At 42.6% G+C, this 26,354-nt stretch overlaps 1 protein-coding gene across 1 annotated transcript; it reads left to right on the top strand.

The window, feature by feature from the left end:
- Positions 1–25,850, top strand: znhit6 (zinc finger HIT-type containing 6). The gene is made up of 10 exons (XM_079266731.1): positions 1–139; positions 660–725; positions 2,534–2,640; positions 2,772–2,857; positions 4,018–4,121; positions 14,719–14,787; positions 15,043–15,123; positions 17,919–17,999; positions 22,028–22,152; positions 24,215–25,850. The coding sequence occupies exons 1-10, from the start codon at positions 24–26 to the stop codon at positions 24,544–24,546; spliced, it is 1,167 nt and encodes a 388-aa protein (XP_079122857.1). The 5' UTR covers positions 1–23; the 3' UTR covers positions 24,547–25,850.
- Positions 25,851–26,354: the final 504 nt, after the last annotated feature.

Below are 26,354 nucleotides of genomic sequence, written 5' to 3'. Positions count from 1 at the left end.
CGTGTGTGTACTCCTCTCCTGTCATGTGTTCTGTAATTGTACCAACGACAGAAATAATGTCAACTGCGGAGGGTCAAATGGAAAACAACTGTCCGGAAGAAGAGCTGAAAGGGACCAAAAGAAAGATTTCTCTTTCCAAGTAAGTGTTTTAACAGACAGGAAGTCAGGAGCAAGCTGCAAACGTTAGTGAGCTAGCGTTAGCACGTTAGCGTTAATTAGCTCGAGTTCTGTTTCTATCTTTGTAGAAGTTATAGACACATAAACAGGAGTAACGTTAGATGTTACTAACGGAAAATAAAAAGCAACAACAAGTAGCGTTATGTGCTAGTTGGCTTAGCTAGCGTTAGCTACAAAGTTAGCATGCAGTAAGTTAGCTAGCTAACGTTAACGAACATCAGACAAGTCCTTGTGTTTATCCTTAACGTTACATGTCTTGTTTCTATGAACTATGTCGCCTAAGCATTGATACCCGATTGACATAATAACAGCTAACGTTAAATGTCTGAAGTTTTGGTGTTTTTCAGAGAAGTTGTATTTCAGTCCAGTGGGTTATCTCTTGCTCTTCCGTTGTGCCTTGTATCCATCCTGTCACGGTTTGTTTCGCACATGTAATGCTGACCTCGTGTGTGCACCATGCTAACTCGCTCTCTGTCCTGCAGTTGTGGCGTGTGTGGATCAGAAGAGGCGAAGTACACATGTCCAGCCTGTCTTGCTCATTCCTGCAGGTGAGACTATTGAACAAGTAATGTAGTTATTTTACTGACAATCAACCAGCCACAAGGTTCCCTAAACAAAACTGAAACGTCACAGTATAGAAATAAAGTTAACTTGTACACTTACTTATACACTTTTAAACAGAGGGTAATTTAGTTCAAATTGCGTGTGGACTCATCTTGACAGCATTTATACTTTTCAGTAGCAAGACTGGCATAGTCCTGACAAATCCAGACATTTACACTTATCAGTCTAAAGCTGACTTTGAGTAAGTTAGTCAACTTAAAAATAATTGAATAATAATCGTTATTTCTATATGTCACAATCACGTCAGTTTGTTTTAATGTTCTAATGTGGGTGGGAGTAATGGACGTCATAGGTCTGTTTTATTGATGCAAATGGTCCCCATCTGTAGTTAAGCACTTTTTAATGATACAACACAATTTCAAGTTTTTTTAGCAAATTATTTCACGGACCCCACTTTGAGAATCACTGTTTTCAATGATGAAGCAATTGAACTGCAGAGGATACAGAAAATGACAAAAATGTTAAAATTCCTAAGACAAAAATCCCGTTTCCTTTCTATAGTGTACTTGAAGCTCTAACGTTACATACTAACAGTGCCATGAGCCTGCACATTGTTGCTTTTGATTCTTTCTGTTGGCAAAAAGCATAGTGTAGTAGATTTAAAGTAATACACTAATACTGTTCCTGTACAACTTGTATTACTGGGAAGAAAAATAGACTTTGGGCACCCAATGGCTTCATTAAAAGCCACATATGTAGTCTTTCAAATAATATATTTGTGTGTATTGGACTGTAGGCGATGCATAGTGGAAGTAAAGCAAGCAAGCAAGACTTCCCCTGGTTTGTCGGCTCTATTTCTATGACTAGATCATTTTATTTTATCCATCTTAAAAGCTAAATTCCATCTGAGTCTAGTTCTGCTTTTGCTTATGAGACACAATCATCACTAAATAATTATGAAATAATCCAGACAATCTCTTCTACTTTTTGCATGCAGCAACATGGCAATGCTCTACGGCCCTTTTTCTTTAAATTCTGTGGATGCTGAAACCTTCACAGCTAAACCTTCATGTACTAAATGGCATATTGAAGGTCATACCTGAGCGTTTCATTAAGATTCATCAAAGGGCGCTAGGGCATGTCCTTCACCCTTTCTCTCGTGGATGCCTGTTGTTTTGAGCATCATTCAGCATTCCTCCTACATCGTTTCTAGGGACACGGTCTGGCCAAATACTTGTCTCTCAGCAAAAAGGCTCTTTCCATGCCTCATTGTTTTAGTAAAGGTATTTCAGAAAGCCAATTACAACCGTATTAGCTTCAGTGATGTTTTAAAATAAGACGTCTCTGTGCACATGAGCTGTGGGGGAAGACGTTTACTGATAACCAAGCTAGCTGTTTATCTTCGTTACTTTTTCTTACTGTACTCTAGCGTTATATGTTTACTAGATTCTAGAGAGCTGCGTTTATGTGGGGGCTAGTAGTTGATGGATGTTGTCCACACAAGTATGAATCGAGGAAACATCAGCTTGTTTTCTGTGGGTCTTTGTGCTCTGCTTTCTGGAGTGATGATGACCTCTTTAGCTCTAAATCTAGTTGTTTGTCCACCTGCAGTGCTTGTTATTCGTGTTTCATATGTGTTGGCCTTGGTTCAGCAGACCAGCAGTCCTTCGATCACATTTGTTTTTGCTGTCCTCTATGCAGCTGTGTGAACAAGCTGATCTGCAGCCATTCTGAATTCCTTTGAGACACTTGAAGCGTTACATAACACATTCTGTTTGTGCATATGTTCCAGCTTGCTGTGTGTGAAGAAACACAAGGACGACTCGGGATGCAGTGGAGTCAGAAATAAAACGGCCTTTGTGCCCCTCTCAGAATTTGATGAGATAGCACTTCTCAATGGTGAGCATCTTCTTTGCTGAAAGTGTTTCTTTAAGCATGTCAAATAACTGAAACACATTTTATCTATAAAAATACATGCTACTCTTTCACTTTAATGTTTGTTTACTACGTGTTCTTTCCCTGCTATGTAGACTACAGGCTTCTGGAGGATACGGGACGATTTGCTGGCGCTGCCACCAGAGACAAACTCATCCAAAATCCTCGTTCCACTTTAAAAGTACGTCCTCGAGTTAAGAATGTATTTCATGTGTATGACTAATGTTGAGTTCTGCACCTTTTTAAAGGGTTCCCTCTGGAGTTTGTTCTGTCCCTGTATTTTTTATATTGCACACACTTGATCCAACTGATCAACAGGATAAAAAAACTAAACTACTATGAATCACCATTTTGTATGTCCTTTAAGATTTAAGAGGATGTTTGTCTCCTTCTGCCCTTTCAATTGTCAGTCTAAACAAAGTATTGTCGAGTATTTTGTTCTCAATGTACAAAACATGACTTTTTTTGCAAACCCCTAGTACACAGTAAGGGTTAGGCTTATTTGGAAAGAGGACTTTCTGCAGCAAACATGTAGAGTAGTCCTCTCAGATATCTGACTGTAATGAATCAAGAGTTTATGGCAGGCGACCTCGATCTTTAAAGCGTTAGTGTATATGATTTTAGCTCTTTTTTGAAGTTTATTTTATTTGTGTGATATCCTTATTATCTCCACTACAAATTAATGCTTGAATTTAACCACCAACTAATGTATTTCGGATGTATAGTAATTGCGATACAATTATATGGAATTGGCTGAAATGCTAATGAATTGAAACAATATACAACATTGAGACTTGAGTTCCACATGAGAACACACAAAGAGAGACATTAGATACCCAACGCACATTACTCTTGAAAAAAGATGAAAACAATAATAGTAAAAACCCTAGCTTCACTACAGCCTCGTCTGCATGTTTTCCCCCTGCTTTTACTGCTTTACTTGGTCTAATTTGCGTCAGTGGTTATGCAATGCTCACAGCTGTTGTGCCAAACCACAGACATTCATTTATGTAACAGTCCGTGTCCTTTCCAGCCAGCTTCCACCTGCACTGTTTCTACATGACAACATAATATTTGATAGCTCAGAGTAATGCATGTTCTTTCCTGGAATTTCTTGAGGCAGTGGCTGCATCAGCGATCACAAATCAATCAGATTAATGAGCTTATTCTCAGCGACAGATAACTGCTTGGCACACGATGAGCTTTGGGTTTCCTCTGGAACACTGCAAGCGCAGCAATTTGTTAGTAGCCTCGTGTATAGCCAAACTTTTTTTAAACTTCTCTTTTAATGTGTCTTACTAAACCGTAATAATGTACTATCTTTACTTTTCTGTTTTATAGGCAAAGAGGCTGGCAGCCAACGGCAGGAAGATGTTTATCACGTTGAGGTTCCTCCCCATCACCTTCACTAAGAGCAAAGAAAACTCGACTATCTTCTTCTCCAAGTAAGAAGGAAATAACTTCCAATACAAACAACATGTTGTTACTTGAAACAGAATGCTGTTATCTGTCTTGTCCTTTGCGGTAGTTTTAGATAAGTAGCGTTGCAGAGAGCACAAGAGCAACACATATTTTGGAACAAATTCATTGAACTTAGTCAATATTTCAGGTAATCTAGTGACTCAGGCTCAATTAAAAGTAACATGAATGTCCTTACTAACTGTAAAAAAGATGTTCTTTTTACCCTCATTATTCTATACTCTTATGACTGTCTTGATATCGTGATTATGATGAAAGAGATAATAATTATTCTCTTAAATATCCGTAACACGTACTACAGCATCATAGCAAAGACAGAACATAAGAGTACTGTAGCAAACACAAGTAGTAGTAATGCAACAACACGGGTGTTTAGATTTCCATCAGAGCAGTGCCGCCTTACCAGAGGCTGTTAATGATGCGCTGCGTCACAGTCAAAGATAACACGGCGCAGCTTTCTGGTGAACTTGAATATTGCTTCGTCTTGGAGCAAGTGAGCTTCTGATTAGTGATGTTTTACTGAACCACAGGATGGCACTCTTGTTAAGCCCTAACAGCAGTTCTATCTGATGCTGGATCTCTTCAGGTTTCCGTATGGCAGTCTGGTGCATGATGGTGACGTCAGTAGACGTCTACCTATCAATAGGCAGCGGCAGTGCATCTTCTCTGTTTCATGACCAGTTAGAGGAATAATCCCGAAACTATTGCAGGATTAGGTGAATAAAAACCATAATTAGGCTGCTTGTTTCACATTTTGTCCTAATGTATTACACACTGTAGTCATTCATCAAAAGACCTTTTTGAGGGCATGCTGTTTTATTAGGGTTTTAAAATGTACTTGAGCATCATTACGTCTATCATCATGCTGAGATAGTACAGGGCCAGTAGTCACAGAGCATACATGATGGATTTAACATGTTTGTGCATCGGGCTGTCGTTGTAGCTGGGCGACTCATTATCGACAGACGAGAGGTTAACGTTGCTGTAAAGTGGTATCGGGTGCGGTTGTATCGGAGTATTTTTACGAGTACAAGTACACGAGCACAGTATAATCCCTAGCTGTCAGAGGGTTGGCAGGGAGAGGGTCAGTGCCAAGCTGCTCCTGAGCTGTTGACCTCATCCGTAATTTGTACGTCGATTACAATGTGTGATATTTTCACAAATGGTGTTGCCCTGCATTGTAGCTGGACAGCCCCGGTGTTGTTGACTAAAGCCAGTAATTCCAGTCACACAATGTGAAAGATCTTCCAGTAAGCTGCTGTTAGACTTTACTGCGACGTGAGTAAAATGTAACAGAAAAAGACTCCTTGTGACCAATAAACAAATGGACAGTGGTATTTTGATGATTGTGTTATCATTTAAATTACTATTAGCACAAATTATGACACCTCCAACAAGGCTGGTGTTGTTATTTAACCGTTCCCCCATTGGTAGTTTAATGTTTTTCGGAGAAATGATTTCAGTGTGGTCGACTTTGCAGACTTAAGTAAGTAAGACTTAAGTAAGTGAGGCGTATTACGGTACTTCCTTTTAGACCCTGAAGCAATAAGTCATTATTTCGCCCGGGCACTTTTCCCAATTTGCTCGGTTCTACTGGTGTTCTTGTCGTGTCTGGCAACGTTTCTTTCTTCTTGGACAACCTTCTACCAATCATTTTACCATTTATTTTGAGGCCGAACCCTGCCACTCTAATCCCTCTGTGGAAGAAAAGAAGAGGGGATGAGGGGAAAATGGTTATTGAAATGCCCAGGGACGACATTGGGTACCAGTCAGGATTGCCACCAAAAAAAAAGAATCCTTTGTGGGTCTTTCCAGCTGGTTTGATGTTGTTACTTTCCCCTTCACCACCCTCTTTCCCATCCTTAAAGTCTACCCCTCTGTCATGTCTGCCTCTGGTGTTTTGCAGATGATTTAAATGTGCACGTCTCTGCATGAGACAACATTATGTCAGGTTGTAGCAGCCCACCCTCCAGCTCCATCGTCCTCATTCCCAACTCAACACTTGTGAGATGAGACCAGAATGTCTCTTACGTTTCCGTTATTATATAAAGGTTGATAAATTCCCACAACCGCTCCAGCAAAAGACTCAAGAAGAATATTTCTACTTTTGCTGCTGCACTTTCAGTAGAGGAGTCTCTGGCCAGCTGCGCAGCCTTATTTCTTTGTTTAGTCTGGTTAGTGTCACCGTGTCTCACTGTGAAGATGTTTCAAGTAACTGCAACCGTGTCCCATTCAGAGACCAGCAAATGGACACGAGGGATGGGGGATGAAAGGTGTACAATAAATTGCGAGGGATCGAGAGAGATGTATTGAATGCTTCAGAATGTACCAAGTACCGAATATAAAAAGCAGATGTGTGAGCAGTGCGACTGCAGCTGGTTAGCGACATATTCATGCTACGCACTCGAGCTGCCAGAGAACGATCATTACTGGCAGACAGCTGACTAGATGTATGTGCTGGAGTTTGTGAGCATGTATCTCTCTGATTAAATGTTTTTTATGCTAAATAATGGCCATGCAACTACTTTCTACCTTTTGCCATTGGCTAATTAAAAAAAATAGACACAAAAACAATCCCAGGCTGCCTCTCAGTCCAGCCCTCGGAGGGTAAGTATATAATAGCGGGCATTTGGCAGAACATCGGTAGTAGCTGTGTTCGGGTGGAATTGTGTTTTCTACAGCGTCGGCCTGGCATGGCGGGGCATTTTCCCCATGGACAGCTTGAGTGGACTGGACAACACATTGCAGAGGCAGTTACTGTGGATAATAACCACATATTTCTATAATAACGTGAGATAATTAGTAATCCGAGAAGCTGTGAATTTGTGCCATGTATGTCATCCTACCGTAGATCAGCCTCACTTAACGCAGCTCTCTGGGTTTGAGGTGACCTCATTTTGTCCCCTGATATTGAAAGATGTTGAAGAACAGTGAACTGTTTTCTGTTCGGCTGTCGAACAACGCACATCCCAGTGTAGCGGCTTCTCGTAGAGCGACATAATAATCAAGAGATCCTTCTCAATCCATATAAAAACAATGTCTTGCTTGCCGTACACGCACACTTGATTGCATGAAAGGAAACTGATTATGTCCTCAGTCCTGGCATTAACTCGCGCCGCAAATCAAGCACTTCCTAAACTAACAGCCGACCACCAGTGGGCTGCTGAGATGTTTTGGCTTCACTTTTGGGGAGCTGTCATGCTGCTGCTGCTGCTGCGCGGGCGACCTAAACCTGTAATGCCCGACAGCACGGACGGAATCTTTTGTTCTGCAGGTGCTACAAAACTAATAGAAAGCTGAGCATAGTGAAATTGCTATCACCGAGGGGAGAGAAGGTTACGTGGAAATGCACCTGTCACGTCTGGGACAATGGGCACGTTTTAGTACGTCAGTTAGGCCAATTAATGCATTTGTGCACCATAGATGTGAGTGTGATGCATGAAGTAGAGAGAACACACTTGCCAGGTGTCAATGTTTGGTTGACTTAATTTGAATGCTTAGCTTGTCATGTGTTTGAAATTAATTACATTGATTATGATTAAGTACATTAATTACTGCAGAAGGTGTTAATGACTTGGCTAGGGCTGGGCGATATGGCCTAAAAAAAAAATCTCCGATTTTTTTACAAAAAATCCGATTCACGATTTAAATCGATTTTTTTCCCCCAAAATTTTTTGCAGATGACAGAAGCTGTTGAAAACAATTTTTTCTTTTATTTTGTGATGATTTTCCCAAGTAGGTTGATAAAAATAAAGTGCAAACAAAACCTGAACATTGTAGAAAGGTGCCTGTAGTATACAAAAAGTATTTGGTCACTCTTTTGTTTGCCTGAATCATTTAAATATAAAATTAAATTAAACATAACATTAAATGGCATTAAATAGTAGCCTTCCATTGTAAACAACTGTGCAAATGTAACTTTTTACAGTAAGCTTTTCTAACTGAATACACTGATACAAACACAGCATGAAATAAAATGTATATGACCCTTTAACATTCACATTTTCAAAAGTGCAACATCTGATCTAACATCAACATAACATATTTTGCACAGTAAATAAGTGCATGTAAACAAAATCAAGTGCATTCACAACATAACCAACAGTATTAAACAGTAGTGCATGTTTTTTCTAAATATTTTTTGCCAGGAAGACAAGCCTGTCTACTACCTCTGGCTTCAGGCATGCACGGTGGCATGTAACAATGCCCCCCCCCCCCACACACTGAAAAGCCTCTCAGAGGGGGCACTTGTAGCTGGCACAGAGAGGTATTTCTTTGCTAAAGTACTTAGCCTTGGAAAGTTAAGTTGGTGACGCTTCCACCAGTCAAGTGGATCGGTGTCTGGGTCAACCTGCTGGACCACAGGTCAGTTGTTGCGGAGTAGAATGACATCCCCTCCAGCTCCGCAGAAATCCTTTGGCGTGTACTATTGTACAGCCGAGGCAAGGCAACGTCAGAAAAATGTTTACGGCTTGGTAGCACGTACCTGGGGTCCAAAGCTTTGAGACGGTGAATAAACCCCGGCTTTTCCACTGTGTATATGGGCACCATATCTTTTGCGATATACATCGCGACTGCATCCGTGATGGCTTTCCACCGGGCACTCTTCTTCTCATGCGGAGTACAGTTGGTGAATGTCTCCAAAATGCTGGGTTGTTGTTGTGAGGTGGCGGCGGCGGCGGCCAGCAGTGAAGCTGCTGGCCGCCATTGTTTTAGTTTGTAAACAATGCGCGCGCACTCTACTACGGGAAAAAGGGGTGGGGGCGATTTTCTCGATTTTCAATAAAACACATCGCCTTAAAGCACACATTCGAATTAATCGATTAAATCGATTTATCGCCCAGCCCTAGACTTGGCCATGAAACCTAATTTCCTAAGCCACACTAATACGTGGCTTTAGCGGTGGCTACGTTGGATGGATTCCAATTACATTTTGGAAAAAATATTCATGGTACCCAGAGAGTAAATCCTAATGACCTGAGTTATCCTTTAACTTTACATCGGTCCAACACGTCAGTTCATGTAAGGATACCTAAAGCTAACAGCTATCCATCAGACCCACGGCTATGTTTTTTTTTCCCCCCTCGTTGTGGTAAGACTCTTAAGACTTGCAAAATTGTCTCTTCATTTGGCATCCTTTCAACGATCTTCCTCCCAAGTCATGATCACCACAGCCTCATGGAGCTGCTAGCGTGACTGTAGACTCGTCTTGATAGTTTTAGGTACACATGCATACTTAGACTCTCCACACTTTAACATCTTCTTTTCCTTTAGACTGCAGGAGAAGTGGCTTCTGTGCTTTTCAGGGAAAGCGCACTCATGACTTTACATGATGACATTTGTCCAGCAACTCGGGCTCAAGCCAGGACCCAAAGACTGTCGATACAGCTGCCTGTAATCTTTGTCTCCTCTCCCTTTTCGTTCATCAGCCTCTCTGCACTCCACCCTCAGAGGTTGTGCACGGCTTTGGATACGGGATTTATTTTGTTGCATCTCGGTAGCGAGGCCCCAACGTCCTGTCATCTCAGTCCACCGGCACCCACTTGCCACCCAAATCCTGGCATCCACCTCTGACGGGCACATCCACAAGACACATGGTTCCTTATGCTGCGCCGTTTTTGTTGGATCCGTCCGATTCTTAATCCAGCCAGATGGATCTGCTCTGACTGCCAGACCACCAGTCAGACTTTCTGCTCTCTAGTGTTGATGGCACAAGCAACTCCAATCGCTTACTTGATCAACAGAGTGTGTGTTTTTCTTAATGAATTAATCCATCCTCCTCTGAGTCTGCTTTATTTCTCAGCCTCCCTCAGTGCTGGCAGTTGCTCAGACTTAAGTCTATATATATATATATATATATATATATATATATATATATATATATATATATATATATATATACACCTTGCCTACCTTTAGAAAAATGTTCCACTCTGGAGCATATTCTTCCGCACATGTAGGCAAGAACAAAACACACATAATTAAGTATGTAACATTTATATTTCCCCACCTCTAGTCTGGTGATATACCGATCCTATTTTTCCGGTTAAGCTTAGTTCTTGTGGTCCAACAAGCTGTTTGATGATTAATCCCTCTTGAAGGAGAAAATACCGTTTCAATGCAGGCCATGTAGCAGATAGCTTACTGCTCGGGATTGTTGCGGAGGTAATAAACCTTTCAACATAATCTTTGTGTGGTTTAAGCACATAATCTTTTCAAACAGGCATGCACTGAATTGAAGGACTCGGCCATGCGCTCGGATATTTGTCAGCAGGTCCTGGTATTCAAAGCAGTCGTCCTCTTCCAGTGATGCTTCTGTTTTGACTTTTTTTTTTTTATGCCGCTCTCTCTCCCCGACAATGAATGATGGCAGTTATCCCCGATATGCACGCTGGCCTAGCCTGAAGTGATTGCACGCATCTTCGGGCAAGCCCCTTTTCCATTGAAAGACATAGTTGCCATTTCCTGTAATAACAGAAAAATGGCATCACACCTGGTGCTCCACCCTCACTTGCTTGCACTTCCAAACGCATGCACACCTGCACAGATATACACATGCACACACACACACACACACACACACACACACACACACACACACACACACACACTAAAGAAGGAACTCAGCCAAAACACATAAATCCCTCTGACTAAGGGGGTGAGAGGTGTTCGGTACGTCTACAGTTTGAGGGAATCGCCTCCCGGCAGCTTGTTTTCACTCCCAACATGCCTGCTGCTGCCTTCACTACCTACAGCCTTCACCCGTTCACCCTCTCCTTACAGCCAAGTGGAAACTCATAACCACCTTTTATTGGGTGTTCTACCAGTACTGCATATACTTTTGAACTCCTCCTACCTTATCCTGTTTTAAAGGAAACGACATGCCCCGTGTTGTGTAGTGCTGCCATCTTGATCCACAAAACAACCGCCAGAGCAATGCCTGCTGTCAAAAGATTCATGGTGTTAAGCTCAGCAGCTGTGATTACGGACGGGGGGCAAACTGGGCCGGGGCTGTCTGGAGCTCAGTGACGGGCACATAGGAGAAGACGTTTTGACTCATTTTATATCGTAGAATCTCTGCTTGTCATCACTGATTGCTCGCGCATGCATGTACGCATCAACACAATGTTCCCTCCCTGTGATAACTCAATGCACGAAAGGGTTAAATCCATAATTTAGATGGAAAATAGATGATGATAGAATTCAATTCAATTTATTTTTGTATAGCCCAAAATCACAAATTACAAATTTGCCTCAGAGGGCTTTACAATCTGTACACATTTGACATCCTCTTGTCCCGAGATCCTCACATCAGAACAGGAAAAACTCCCCAAAAACCCCTTTAACGGGAGGAAAGAGGAAGAAACCTGTGGGAGAGCAATAGAGGAGGGATCCCTCTCGCAGGATGGACAGAAGTGCAATGATGTCATGTGTAGAACAGGATAGTGAACTACAACACATTCAATGTAATTACAGCACATTCAATGTATGACACAACCACGACAGGAGGCAACACCTGGTCCAGGTAAACCCGGATACACAGGAACCTGTGAGGCGAGAAAGCACAGAGACTCTGGTGAAGAAGCAGGTCAATAATGTGCATTAATGGTATCTGTAGTATGAAATAGTAATGTGAGTAATAATAAAAGTTATATCAGCAGTTGGAGTCAGCAGGGCCATGGTAGGAGGAAGGACCAGGGTCCAGATGAAACCATGCTCCATGGAAACCTGTGAGGAGAGGAAGCACAAGGACTCCGGGGAAGAGACAAAATGAGTACTGTGCATTAATGGTATCAGTAATAGGATTAATAATGTTAACAATGAAGATCGTAGTCGGTGTCAGCAGGGCCATGGCTGGTTGAAGAACCAGTGTCCAGATAAAACTGCGGTCATCCTGTGAGGCGAGAAAGCACAAATACTCCGGGGAAGAAGTAAAGTTAGTAATGAGCATTAATGGGACATCAATGCATACAGACGGAGGTGAAGAAGAGGAGGAGAGAGGTGCTCAGTGTAGGAAGTCCCCCTGTAGTTTTTGCCGATACCAGTTTGTCCATGGGCCGGTCCAAGGCAAGCCAGAGCCAGCCCTAACTATAAGCACGATCAAAGAGGAAAGTCTTAAGCCTACTCTTAAATGTGGTGAGTGTGTCTGCCCCCCCGGACTGAAACGGGAAGCTGGTTCCACAGAAGAGGAGCTTGATAAATGAAGGCTCTGGCTCCCATCCTACTTTTTAAGACTCTAGGAACCACAAGTAACCCTGAATCACTGGATCGCAGCTCTCTAGTAGGGCAGTATGGTACTATAAGCTCTTTAAGATATGATGGAGCCTGACCAATTCGGGCTTTGTAGGTAAGTAAAAGGATTTTAAATTCTATTCTAGATTTTACAGGGAGCCAGTGCAGAGAAGCTCATACAGGAGTAATATGATCTCTCCTCTTAGTTCTTGTTAGTACACGAGCTGCAGCATTCTGGATCAGCTGGAGAGATTTAAGAGACTTATTAGAGCAGCCTGAAAATAAGGAATTGCAATAATCTAGTCTAGAGGTAACAAATGCATGAATTCATTTCTCTGCATCGCTTTGAGACAGGATGTAGAAGATGTTTGTGCTTGCATTGTCATATACTCATGCAGCCACTTAAATGATTAGTTTAGCTGCGAGGTTGTCAGCTGTGTGTCTTCCCGGCAGACTCGCTCAGGGCTTCCGCCAGCGTGTTGCAAACCCGGCTTAACTTTAGTGAGTGTCCTCAAGATTTAAGCCAAGCTTCTGTGTCCTGCTTGCTACCTGCTGATTAAAGTTAAGTGGATTAGCCCCGAAGCTAGCAACAACTTAGGCTCAGACGCAGTTAAGGTGGGCGAACCTTTTAAGGTGGACCCGCTTGTTTCAAAAGGAAACCACAACTTCTTGTACCGTATCTACGGGTACCGGTAACTTTGTTTTTCGAGAAGTAAAAAAAAAAAGAGAAACATCTTAATATTACAAATATCAAAAGAAACCTCCGAGTTGTGCTCCGGATCTCTTTTGGTGAGCCCTAATAACAAGTTCTCCTCTATGTGCCTACAATTATGCGTTGCATGTTTCATCTTCATCCTTCAGATCCATCAAGGCCTCGTGCTCTCACCCCGATGGAGAACGGGTTGATGAATCAGCTCCGTCCTATAAATGGCAAATTCTGTGGTCTTGGTCAACGCGAGTCCTTGTAGTTAAGTTCAGCTCTGTGGGGTACGCGGGTTTACTGGAGAGCAGGACCTACTGATGCCTGTGCAAGTAGACGATATCCCTTTCCTGGATATCGGCTACTGGCACAGTATGTGTTTTTCTTGGTTTTATCTGCACTAGTTTAAAACATGCCCGTTCAGAACGGGTCGAATGTCTGGTCTGTGGCATTGCTGCTCGCTCATTCAAACATCTTCACACTCAACACTGCGCTTCCTCGGGTCCAGGGCTGGAGGCAACCTCCGGGGTCTGAAAAGTGAAGCCAATGCAGAAGTGCGTTTCTTTCAAACGGCCAATAGGGGGGCGTTCCTCCGATTGCAAAAAGAAGTCCGATTGTCTATGAGAAAATGACCCTACATTTCACTGGATTTATTACCTCAGTGAACAAGAGTTCATGGTCTCACTCACTAGTTTCAAGTCGTCTTCAGTACAGCTATAGATTTCTTTTATTTCAGGGGAAACATTGTAGTACTGCATTCCCCTGACAGAGAAACATTACTGGTCACGATGGCAGAGTGGTGCTGTTCCTGTGCTGGCCAGTAGCTAAAGTGAACTGCAGTTAATAGATGCTGTCCGCCCGCTGCGTACGACATGCTGGACTCAGTCTGCAGAGCCACGGAGCTTTCTGTGCTTGTTTATTCAAATTTCATCAATATTGAACTTGTCGCGTGTCCAAGTTGCACCAGATTGGAAAAGCACTACATGGAGTCCCCAACAGACAGACGGACAGGAATCATCCTCTGTAATGTCTGAGTTAATGATGATTTGTTCATGATTTATTTTAATGTGTCAGTAATTTACCCATTACTATAAAACTAGTAAAGGAGGAAATGCATCTTGTTTTTCATATTTCCCAAACTGTTTGATATCTAACATTTGTCTATTTCTGAACCATGATGACATGAACACTGCGGCTGTTTAGTGGATAAATGTTTGGTTGTAGAGCACGCCCAGCAACCCCAAAACAAAAAAACCCAACCACGTTTAATAGTTACTGCCCAGAGCATTACCCCAGAAGAAGTGATCATTATGTGATATCCACCAGCTGGTGTCCTAGTATTGAGTGTATATGTCATGGTCTCCATGGTGACTCTGGTTTATTCGTTTACACACACACACACACACACACAGTCACACAGATGGACACGATTGTGGAAGCAGCCAGGCATATTGTCTTGGACTGAATCCGTTTAATGCTGTTAAATTAAAACAAGAGCGTTTGTGTTTGACTGTGAAGGGAATACTGTGAGAGCGCTGGTGACGTCATCTGTGAAAAACAGGCAACAAGCAACACTGTGTTTCAAACGCTGAAAAGTACAAATTAGTTGTTTTTTTCTGTGCCTCATTTAGAGAGAAAGTGTTCCTGTGGCACCTGAAGGTCATCTTTCCTCAGAGCGGCACAGAGTTCAGTCAGAGGAGGTGAGTTACACAACAATATTCAGTTTCTTGAATATTATCCCCATCAAAGAGCAAAGTATCAGCTGTGTTTCAACGCTCGGAGGGAGCTGTTGTTGCTGGAGGGAACATTTCAGTGTGGGTGCACCGTCTGCATGTGGTTGTCCAGGATTGTAAAAACTACACACAGATATTCTCCATTATAACTTCATTTGGATGTTAACAATGTTATCAATTGAATCGTTTCTCTCTCATTTACTTTTGTTTTTCTTGTTTTAGGGTGTCCGACAGGCAGACCCTGGAGCAGATCTTGACCCCTTACATCCACCCTACAGAGTCGGACCCTGTGACACGCCAAAAGTGAGCCTCTTCAAATCATGTAATATTTGTCTTCTGATTATTTGCACGGCACACGGATCCATCTTCTTACCCGATACAGATGCCCAAACTCGGGGCTTTAGTACCAAGAATGTAAAATCTGTAAACCTCTCTACGCAACTACGGGTCACTTCTTAACTATAAGTGGAGATGTTTATTCACCTACATACTTTATAGGCTTTTAAAAGCATTATTGACATTAAGATATTAAGCCCATCGAAGGCCGGTTCTCAGCTGATCGGTGAGTAGTTTTATAGTGCACAAAGCCCGGGTCCCTCTTGCTGTGGTGTGGTAGTGGCTAGCTAGATATGAATATAAATAATCTGAATCAGCTTTATTGGCCATGTCTGCGTGCGCATACATGGAATTTGACTCCGGTTACACATTACTCTCATCGTACATACACACACATGGAATATATACAATAAACAAGAGAAATATAAGAAAAACAAAGGACATTTAACAGCTATATACAATATAAGTATAAATATATCCCAAAGGGAGGTGTATGTATGCATGTATGTATATGTGTGTGTGTGTGTGTGTGTGTATATATATATATATATATATATATATATATATATTATGGACGTGAATCCATGGGTGAATATATATATCTTATATATAGATCTTTTCACTGCAATATAAAATAGGTATTAGAGAGGGATCTATGCTCTGTTTAACTTCCTAACAGGAGCTCTAAGCAGCTTATAACACATCAACACTACTAATGCCAATCTTTTTCTTTTTAATAAAAGAAAATATTTAAATCAAATACAATCATTATTCCTAATCATTTGAAATGTGTGTTTTATGCCACCAACCACTGTAGATGACAATAACAAAGTAGAAGAATAACATTCAGAGTTTTTGTGACTTCGGGACGGTTTATATTATTTTTGGGCACAGCGGTGAAAGAAGGGAAGGCCTTGCAGTCGATTATAGTTCTTTGAAAGAAATCATGCTCCATCATGTTCTGATATAATACATGCATACAGCAGAGTCTGGCCAAGCAGCTCATTCACATGGATGACTCGTGCTCGGTTAGAGTGCTGGGGCTTTGCTACAGGAGTGGACGTGTGCAGCTGAAGTGAAAGCTCATATAAAGTCCACGTCCATAATATAACGTGTTCAGCATGTAGCGTTACTTATATTGAGTTAATTAACTACAGTTCCTGCTGAATCCTGACGCAAAGCCAGAAACTTCAGCATAGTGTGATCCGTTCAGTCACAGAACTTCAGTAACTGGGCTCATGGATAGAAGTAGGAAACTTCACAATGTGATAATCGACCCATAAGTCAACACCCCTGTGAAATATCGTTTGGAGGACTTCTGCGTTCAATAGTAATGACTGCTGCTCCGCCCATTGTTTTCTCCTAAAAAAGTTCAAACGATCCGTTTTGCTCTTGGCAGCGACTGCGGAGCTGTGTTTAGTTACTGGTTTCTAATGTTCATAACAACTTAGGAATGAGACTGGGGGGAAGCGAAGCTAATTGAATCGCTCACAATAATTGGATATATCTAGGCTATTGCAGCGTAGTATGAAAACACACAACCCCCGAAACCAGTGTGACGCAGTTCCATGCGTCTGCTAATGCATTGTATTGGGATGAATACACAGCATATATGAGCTTTTTGTATTGTCACACAAAAATATAATGACCTGTTGTATTCCAGATTTACGCCCCATCATCACCATTTTGTTATCTAAACGTATCGGGTGTTTGTAGCCGTGACTGCAGCGTTGGGTGTGCTGACCTGTATCAAGTCAATTCAGTGTACATGTACAAGAGCCCTCCACAAGAAGCGACTTTCAAATATGTTTTCCATTCAAATCTAACTTTACCCCCAGGTCTGAGCCGAACTCTATCCACAGCATCATTTTGAGGAAATGCAATATTAACACCAGCATTGATGTGTTTCATCACAGTCCTATCATTTAGTTTACACCTCAAAAAACACACTTTGTCTCATTGGGCTCAACTTGAATGTGAATGTTTCCCATAGAGCAGATGAATAGGCTGCTTTTAATAGCTTCCATTTATCTTAACAAGGGGAAATTTAAGTTTGTGAATTTATAAAAAAAAGGTCATTTTATGTCCTGATCTTTAACATCAACCAACTTAATCCAATTTCAGTCACACAGGATTCATTTGGTGAATCTCACTGCACTGCAATTATCTTTGTAATTATGCTCTTGCTTCACTTTCTTTTTAAATTCCAAGGCTCATGTTTCTCGCAACATGAACGGCCGTCTTTGAACAAGGCCCGGCTCTTTGATTGGAGAGCATTCAGTATTTCTAAAATGAACCTCGAACAGATCAGCAATCTGACTCCTCTGACCTACTGATAACATTCAGCAGTAAACGGTCGACTGTAAAAACCTCCAGCCAGAGCATATTGCTCTCCGGAGAAACTTTTAAAAATAGATGTCTTACTTTGGTCCAGTGCCAAACATTTAGACACAAACCTGTGCTTACTCTAGATTCCAGTGAGTGGGGTTTAACTCTGCATGACTCATTGGCCGGCTGTCAACAGCGGGCTCGGGTGCCGTCGGTCGCATCAAGGATTGTTCCTCACGCAAGAAAGCCTCAGTCAGAAGCCATTCATATATCCGTCAGCATACCAAGACAAGTGTACATGTGGGTCTCGCCTGTGCTGCACAGTGAGCTCTTTGATGAAGAAACACAGACCCTGCTCCCGTGTTTTTAATTCTCTTCTTTTAGGCTGCAGTCCAGACTCTAACCTCCCGCGTTGATGTGAACTTCTGTTTCAGGTTGAAGATGTATGTGCGCACTCCGTTTGATCACCTGAAGGTCTTCATGAAAGCAGAGGGGAGAAAGGCTAACTCTGTCAGGTGAGGTTTTCTGACGTACAGTACACACGCTGACGCTGTTCAATCTCAGCTGCAATGAGCTACCACAGCAGTAAAACAGACACGTGTACAATTTAAATATAAGATACAGGGTTCATATTCATTTCAGATGTGTGGATGCATTTTGAGAATAAAATGAAACTTGTGTCATCATCCGGTCCATGTGAGCGTTCTATTGGACTTGCCATTCATGACTGTTTTACTCGGCGGGTATCTCATCGGAATAATTACTTTAGGAACATGACATCACTGACTTGTAAATTCCTGCAGAGCCTTTTGGCAGGAATGCCTTGAGAGGGCTTTTTCCACCCTTTTGACTTTGATGCCGACATTGAGAAATGCCATTGATCAGGAAAATACTTTTTGCAACTTGTATCTACATCTTCCGTCTTTGCTTCCCTTCACTCTTGCTCTCGCTCTCTCTCTGTTTCCACAGTTTCTGTCCTATTGTGCTCTTTCTTCCCGTCCCGGGGGGCTGATGGCACCCATTTGCTTCACCCACTTTCGGATTCTTTGGCTGTCCTCCATTCCCACTTAGTCATGGAGTGAATGATGATCGTTGGCGCTCATCGTCATTGCCCCCGTCATGAAACCTCCCCATCCTTCATTCCTACAACACGCACGCACACACACATGCTCCTTTGGTTTCTGGACGTCACACACTTTCTAAGCAGTAGATTATGTTTTGTGTCAGCTAATGGACAGGAATTACTGATGGATGAGTGTAGAGATGTGGCACGCGAGCAAAGATGTAGCATGAGCTGTGAAGCTGCCACCTTTTAACCGTCGCATGAATGGAATGAAAGTTTGAGTAGTTTGTGTTATTGTCTCTCGACCACCATTAGCTTAAGCCGATGGCATTTTAGACCGCATACATTAGTCAACCGGCTTCCTTCAACATGTAGCTCGTCTACTCTTACTGAGTTAAAGTCGCTGCATTTACCGACGGAACACCACAGTACAATTTCAGCCTGCATGCACTTTTTTTTTTTTTAAACAGAGCAGTTAACTTGACAGATGACAGCTGAATGTATTTCCCCAGATCAGAGGCAAATTAACTGTTGGTAGACGCGGTCGGCATCGCTGGCATATTGTAGATGTCTAACATGCTAAATATCTGGATCTGTCTGGTAGCTTCAGCCAATGAGAGCACAGCTAACCTGAGGGTGTGTGTGTGTGTGTGTGTTGTATTTGCAACATGGACTAAAGTTGTTGTTGCACCTGTTTGCATGAATCATCATAACGCGTAACACAGCGACCGCTCTACTAAAGGGGAATTGTAACGACGTGTGGGGGAAAACAAGTTTATTATGTCGACATTCCAACGACAACATCCACAAGCATGACTACGTGAGTGTCACTGCACCTCATCGGAAATTCCTCCGGGCGAAAGATCTTCTTGTGTATGTGACTATCATGTGTAAGTTGTGTAAGCGCAGACATCTCCCGATAAAGCCGTAATAATTGAGTCATAACAGTTGTTGCCAGCACTTCCCTGCGAACATATTTCATGAATTACTTCTAACATCTATTAGTCTGATACAGTCAAAGTCATAAATTAGACTTTGGAGAAAGCCCGTTTTGACGGTGTCCTGTCAAGTCAGCGATAATGAGTAATTCAGTGGCATAACTTTCCCTCTCTATCCTTTGCCTGTCATACCTTAGAGTACGGGTTGATATAATGAATGACTTTTAAGTCTAACTCAATTCTTAGTGTTTATTGTCAACATATTGGGGACGGATGAATGGAATCAGGGCAACATTAGGACACTTGTCCAACAGGAATTATTCTTATTATATTAAGTATTGCCACCGCAAAGGGGCCTTCGCGTTTGTTTTGAATAACGCAGTCTTAAAAGAAAGCCCCTCATTTTGAGACGCGTTGTTCTGAGGTCATGGACAGCGGTAGTCATGGCGAACACAAAGGGCACGTCTGCTTGTTTATGTTGTTGAACGTCTACTGGAATATCAAGCCACTCCAATAAAGGAGCTCTTGTGCTAAAATAAACATAGCTGTGTAACCGGTCAACATTCTCTGACTGGAAAGCATCAAGAGAACCATTCACACCCTTCTGGATGTTTGTTTGTGTTATTTTTTTAATATATATTTTTTTTCAGCCCACTCCTTACATCCAGAGGATGCCCTTTCCTCCCATCCCTTACCGCTTCTTTTCCTCTCAGCCGCTCTGTTGACATGCCAGAAGTAGAGATGTGTGTGTGTGTGTGTGTGTGTGTGTGTGCGTGTGTGTGCGTTAACCAATGATGTTTCTGTCCCGTCCAACCACTGCTTTCTCTCACATATTTGTGGCACACCCTCTCCTTAGCCCCCCTGAACCCGTCCAGCCTGCTCGCCCTGAAGCCATGTTTCAAGTTTGTTTTTGTGCAGCAGATGCTTCCTTACCGTCTCCTGCAATGCTGGATTGGTTTTTGGGTATTGTTACTAAAATAGCAAGCAGATTATGTATTGCGTAACTGTTCAGTGTCACAGTCGGGATGGTGGTAATATTTCTGCATGTGTTCTGAATGCCCACGCTCTAAGGCGAAGGTGAAAAAAGCATGCGGAGACGGGCTAATCTGTGTAATACAGAGATAACGGCTCACGCTTTCAGACGGACACATCAAACATCTCGTTTTCAATCCTAAAATGCATAAGCATAAGCCTATATTCAAAAAAAGTTCATGGATAGTGGTGGATGGCTTTTACATCAATTCAACATCAATTTCACAAACCAATGCAGGTACCAACTATGAAGCAGCCATGGACATGCTCACTTTATTTTTGCACTGACTCAGATTTTTCAGAATGCTTATCAAGATATCTGCATTGTTCCTTTGTCTTGAAACACTTGTGTTTTTGTTTAGTTTGCTTATCCACAAAAATCAAAGAAACATCCGTGAAGATTTCATTTATTACACGTTGGGACATAAAAACATGTGAAATGGAAACGGTTATGTCTGATATGCACACTGCTAATGGTTGCGGTCCTTGTAGATCTCCTGCTTTCTTTCATTATTTCGCACACACAGCAGCAGCTTCCTAACTTTTGACCCTATTGTTGGGTTTGTTTTCCTTTCTACGCTAGAATCCGTCTTTAAACAGGCTATTTCTTCTCTTCTGATGTGGAGATCGGGCCGGAAGTACCCTGCAACCATGTGCACTGTGGCAAGAAATGTCCGGCGTGTTTTTGAGACCCGCAGGCTATCCCTCCTTTCCTTTATCCTGTCCTGCAGGAAGTGCCAACACATTTTTGCTGTTTATTTGTGGGATTGTGCGAAATGATCTTTAGCCCACCTATGAGAAACTCTCCGGTGGAGGGAAGGGCTTCTCTGAAGCTGGCCCCCGCCAGTAAAGACCTGTAAAGTTCACACGATAGCGGAGTGCTTTGATTGGCTTTGGGAGTGGGTGCCTACCTGGGCGGCTCTCTCAGTCTGCTTAGGCTTTGAGCTTTTGCTTTTAGCTTTTAGGAAACATACATGATGCCTTGTATTTTGGTGATGACAACCTGAGCTGAATGGTCCTTGAATCAGTTCAGTTCTCAAAGCCTCATCTCCCAAGAATCCAGTTTACAATTTAGTCTGGTGATTTCTGAGCATCCCTAATGCGTGACAGGACTTCTTAGAGACAAGACTAGACTGATGTCATCTCACACACAGAGCTGAAGGAGGGGGTAATGTGAGAGATGTTGTTGATTCTTGGTATAGTCAGTTTCCATCTCATGAGACCAACATCAAGCAGGATCTTCAATGTGCCAAGCCATGACTCAAATCTCTATCAATCCTTAAAGGATTCTCAGCCGTCAACATGCCACAGGCGGCTGGAAACAAAAACGCAGCAGTTACTAGTTAAAGAGTTTCAACAACGGGGGTTATTTTTTGCTCTCGTCTTTCTCGCTACTTAGAAAACCGGAAATTACCTACAACGACCCTAACATCACATCATTTACCCAGCATGATGTAACTGAGCTGCTTTGTGATCGACTCTTTTTGTGCTTCAATTGTATTTGAAATAGGTACCATGAGTTGGACATTCGCAGGACCCTGAGGGACAACCTGAGCTACAAAACACTCATTGAATATCCTGTGCTGCATGTTGTACTCAGAGACCATTGGAAGGAGTTTCCACTAAAAGGACCGGGTAAATAACACCATCTTATATAATAAATACCTTAACACCTGCACCGACACTAACCTACTCATGCTTTATTAGCAACAAGTAACTTCACTAGCATCACTATATTCAGCCTAATGCTTCTTTTTTTCACCTATGTTTTCTGTAACTCAACAAAAGGGTGGACACATATACATGAGTCAAAGCCCTACGCAGCCCCAAAACACCGACCCCTATCCACTTCCCCAATTCCAACAGCATTGTATCACGTCCTGCTTTCTCCAGCTGAGGCTCTGAGACTCCCTGCTCCCTTATTGTTCACCATGGCAACATGCTACCCCAACGGAAATAAGGGTGTTCTGCACAGCGTCACACACTCCAACTTCACCTCACTGGCGACCGTGGCCAGAAAGAGGATCAAACGCGGCTTACTTTTGAACGGTGATCTCATGAGTTGTGGAATGACGGAAGAGGAGAAAACAGGAGATCAGCCCGTGGCTTTTCTCACCCGTTTGCCTCCTCCAGGTCCGGATGTTTAGAGGCCAAGAAAAGTCATCATTTTGCCCACATTCAAATGTGCACAGTGTGGTCAAACTGTGTATTCATGTGATCACAAAAGACCACACGAAGCCAGTATCATCACACGGCCAGACCCAGACGGGCTGAATGACGAATGAGGTCATTTTAGTCTCAGCGTGTGCCTGTTTTCACTGATAAGGCCTCTGGTGCCACACTGTTTTGGTATAATGTTAGCCATAGAAACATCCTGATAATTGCGAATGCCGTGGCCGGGGAAGCTGGGCAGGAAGTGATAAACAGCAGTTGGACACTGTGGCAGCGGCTCATCCAGTGTAGATGAAGGGATGCTGAGGGTCCAGCAGCTCAGTAATCAAGTTAAAACAGCACTCGTACACTAAATGCTGGCTCTTACATCTCTCTGATGACACTTTTACCCAATTTTTAGATCAGCTTTTTAAATTCCGATTCCAAATGTAGCCACTATTTTGTAGCAGGGGGGAACAGGGTTTGTATAATAAGTTATGAACAACATGTAAACAAAAAGTTAAGCCGATTAACTTATCGTTTCTCACTTTAGGACGTGCCATCCAAAGCATTAGCATTAAGGTGACGCCTGCTTCTCTCACGATTAGCTTGCTAGGTGTAGCCAAACCTACTGATGCTAGCGAGTAAGCAAAGACAGTACTCTGCTCTTTGGAGACGTGCCAGAGTACGGGTCAAACCGGCCTGTCGTGAAAGCAGTCACCTCAGCAAACTAGTGCCAGTCTAAGGACAATTCAGCTAGTAGCTGTTGTTATGTTGGTAAAGAAGGCGTTGCTTCTGAAGAAGAAGAGTTTGAATAACATGTCACCGTGTCAGCCATGTGTAACGGTGGAGACATAACGACTGCAATGGAGTAATGGAGTAAGCACTTTAGTGAAAATGGGATGCAGAATGAAAAGGTTTCCACTAGACAACACCTACGTCTACGTTTGTTTACATCAGCAGCATTTATTTAATTTATATTCAGTTGAGACTGCACTCGACCCTTAACTCTGAACATGCACATGTGAATAGAAGATAAAAATGATGGGCCTTTAAATTCTATAAGTAATGGTCCGTGTCGACGATAAATGCTTAATTGGAGGCAGGGATAGCTGTTTAATTGCCTCGTGTTGCAGCACAAAGACTAAAAGCTGAATGTGTTGGCAAAAGTGTCTACATCTTAAAGTGAATTTCTTGCAGACGGGTTCATGCGTTTTATTAATCTGCCGACTAGAGATCATGCTGGGGAGTAATTGCTGATAATTCATATTGTCTTTCAGTCATTTATTCTGCATCCGTTCTTTCACACGTGTCCGCTCTACTTTGTTGCATGACTAATTGCCGGGCACGCTGCCTCCTCCTGCAAACCAGCATGCGTCATCATTCCCAACTGTCTTTTCTCGCTTTAAGCATGACCCCCCCCCCAGCTGTGCTCTAACCATCTTTATGCGACTGACCGCTCTGATCACTTGTGTATATGTTTGGACATGCAGAAGTGTTTTATTACGCTTTTATTTTAATACACAAACGGGGCATATTGTTTCAGCTGAACCTGCCTCAGCCTGCAAACGTTTTGCATCAAAGAAGGAGGGGGTGGACCAAGACAAGGAGGGTGTCGTCCAAGTTTCACCGTCCCTACAAGGAGCTCGCAACCCCGGGGGAGCCAAGATCTGGGCAGGAGCCCCAGAGACCAGCCCTGAAAGTCAACGTCCACACGTGAAAAGGGCCAAGAGAGAAGCAGGAAAGGGAGATCGAGAGGAGGGAGAGATAGACAGCAGTGATGAAGAGAAGGAGGATGGAAAGAGCTGTGACGGCCCTGCTACTGACGTGGAGGTCATTAATGACGAACTAAACGACGGCGTGGACGGTATTAATTAACACAGCAGCAGGGCACCAGTGTATAACTGAGAACATCTCTGGTTCCTTCTGATGACAGTTGAGCTGTCGGAAACGAGTGCCGAGGTCAGCATGACTAAGGATGATGCTGTGAAATAGACTGAGCCTGTTCCTATCCATCACTGTCATAATGAAAATGAGTCAGCTAATGCTGCCGACAGCTGTGGACTGGAATGATAATGCCCAAATGTTACGGGTGAAATGAATGAGGAGGCAGACGTATCTGACAGGAAGTCATCAATCTTGTGTCAGTATGCAGCGGATGCAAATGGACGGTGGTTGATTCCTCTGTATCATATAAATGGAATCAATTCAGTGTTTATGTTTATACATTTTGTTGTTGTTTTGCATTTGTGTTATTCTGCTGCTCTTCTGTGGAAGACGCAGACCGAACACAACGGAAATATCATTTGACGGTAATCTCATCTGTATGTTGTAGTTCACTTGGCTGCCTTTATATCTGCTGATCTCTAGAACACTTATCTTGAGGTACGCTTATTAGCTCGTCTGGAGCTTTTTAATCGTCTTCATCGGACCTCATCTGTTCATAGTGATCATGAGATGCGATCGAAAGCTCCAGAACACATGATAAATGGACCTTGATGCAAGTTTTAGTTTTTTCTTAAGTCCTGCTTCCAAGATCAGTACAAGGACACTTTGAAACTCAATTTTAAGCCAACTTTAGTGAGAATTCATCAAACTTTGCACATCGACATTTAGGCAAACTCCATCTGCTGGTGAAGATCATGTGATATAATTGAAAGCTCAAGTACTCTACTGCTAATTAATGTCATAAAGCTCGTTTGTGAACAGATGGTATTGTTTGATTGAATGTCTCGTGCTACTTTGTGCCTTTTAGCTATTTCGGATCTTTTTCCTCCTGTCGTGTAACGAGTCGGGGCGTCTTGAAAAACGCTTTATAAAAGATCTATAATTAGAAAGCTCAGCTGTTAGAGAAGTCTGTGTTTTAATTTGTAATTACGTTGTGTGTCCCTCTTTTGACTCTTTCTTTTAATTGAAAGCTAAAGCAAACCATCACCTTTTGAAGTTTAACTAATTTGTCCTCTCTGTCAAGCTTCATGAGACCATTACATCGGCTAATAAAAGTTCATGTTAACCTGCTCGTTTCTCTGACACCTCCGGGGTGTCTCCCTGTGTGAATGTTGTTACGCATGCGGTGCCTCCGTGTACCGTATTCTTACCTAATGTTAGTTTATTACGACAACAGAGCGCCAGTAATAACTGATGGTGGGGCCTGTGTTTATACGTGTGTGTTTATAACCCCTGCTAACCTCTTTTGGACGTTAACCCCGATGGACGGGCGCTCTTTGATGTCTGGCCCGTGATGACGCATTTTCCGCCCTTTTGCAGTCGGAGGCAATGATCTCACATCTGACTGCGCATCCCTCGGCAAGGGAGAGGACACAAGAGACCCCGAACTCATTCACTCCTTTGTCCTTTAGGTGCCGGTTTACTCTCCATGTTCAGGTTTTGCCGTACATTTCAGACCCATGTGCTCATACGATATGCAGCTGGGCCTTCATACAGTTTGCTGAACCCACAGCTTTTTTTTTGCTGCAGAAATATTGTTTAAAGCAGCTTTTTCTTTCATATACAATCTTTGTAAATATGTGCAAAGATAGGCTGACAACTTGTGATCATGCAAAGATACAATGTAATACTTTGACATTTCGGGGTATATGCTTATTTATGTGTGTCTTGAATTAGATGAGAAGATTGATACCACTCTCTTAAAACAGTTGGATAACTAGCCGAGCATAAAGATGGGA

This window comes from Melanostigma gelatinosum (assembly GCF_949748355.1).
Source record: "Melanostigma gelatinosum genome assembly, chromosome: 4".
NCBI lineage: Eukaryota > Metazoa > Chordata > Actinopteri > Perciformes > Zoarcidae > Melanostigma > Melanostigma gelatinosum.
This window is presented reverse-complemented; position numbering and strand designations above follow the sequence as displayed.

What these genes read in the sequence shown, in the direction of transcription:
- znhit6 (XM_079266731.1), top strand. Translation starts at nt 24, where the DNA reads ATGTGTTCTGTAATTGTACCAACGACAGAAATAATGTCAACTGCGGAG. An exon ending in TGTCTTGCTCATTCCTGCAG is followed by an intron (nt 726 to 2,533) that starts GTGAGACTATTG and finishes CATATGTTCCAG; the next exon opens with CTTGCTGTGTGTGAAGAAAC. An exon ending in TCGACTATCTTCTTCTCCAA is followed by an intron (nt 4,122 to 14,718) that starts GTAAGAAGGAAA and finishes TGCCTCATTTAG; the next exon opens with AGAGAAAGTGTTCCTGTGGC.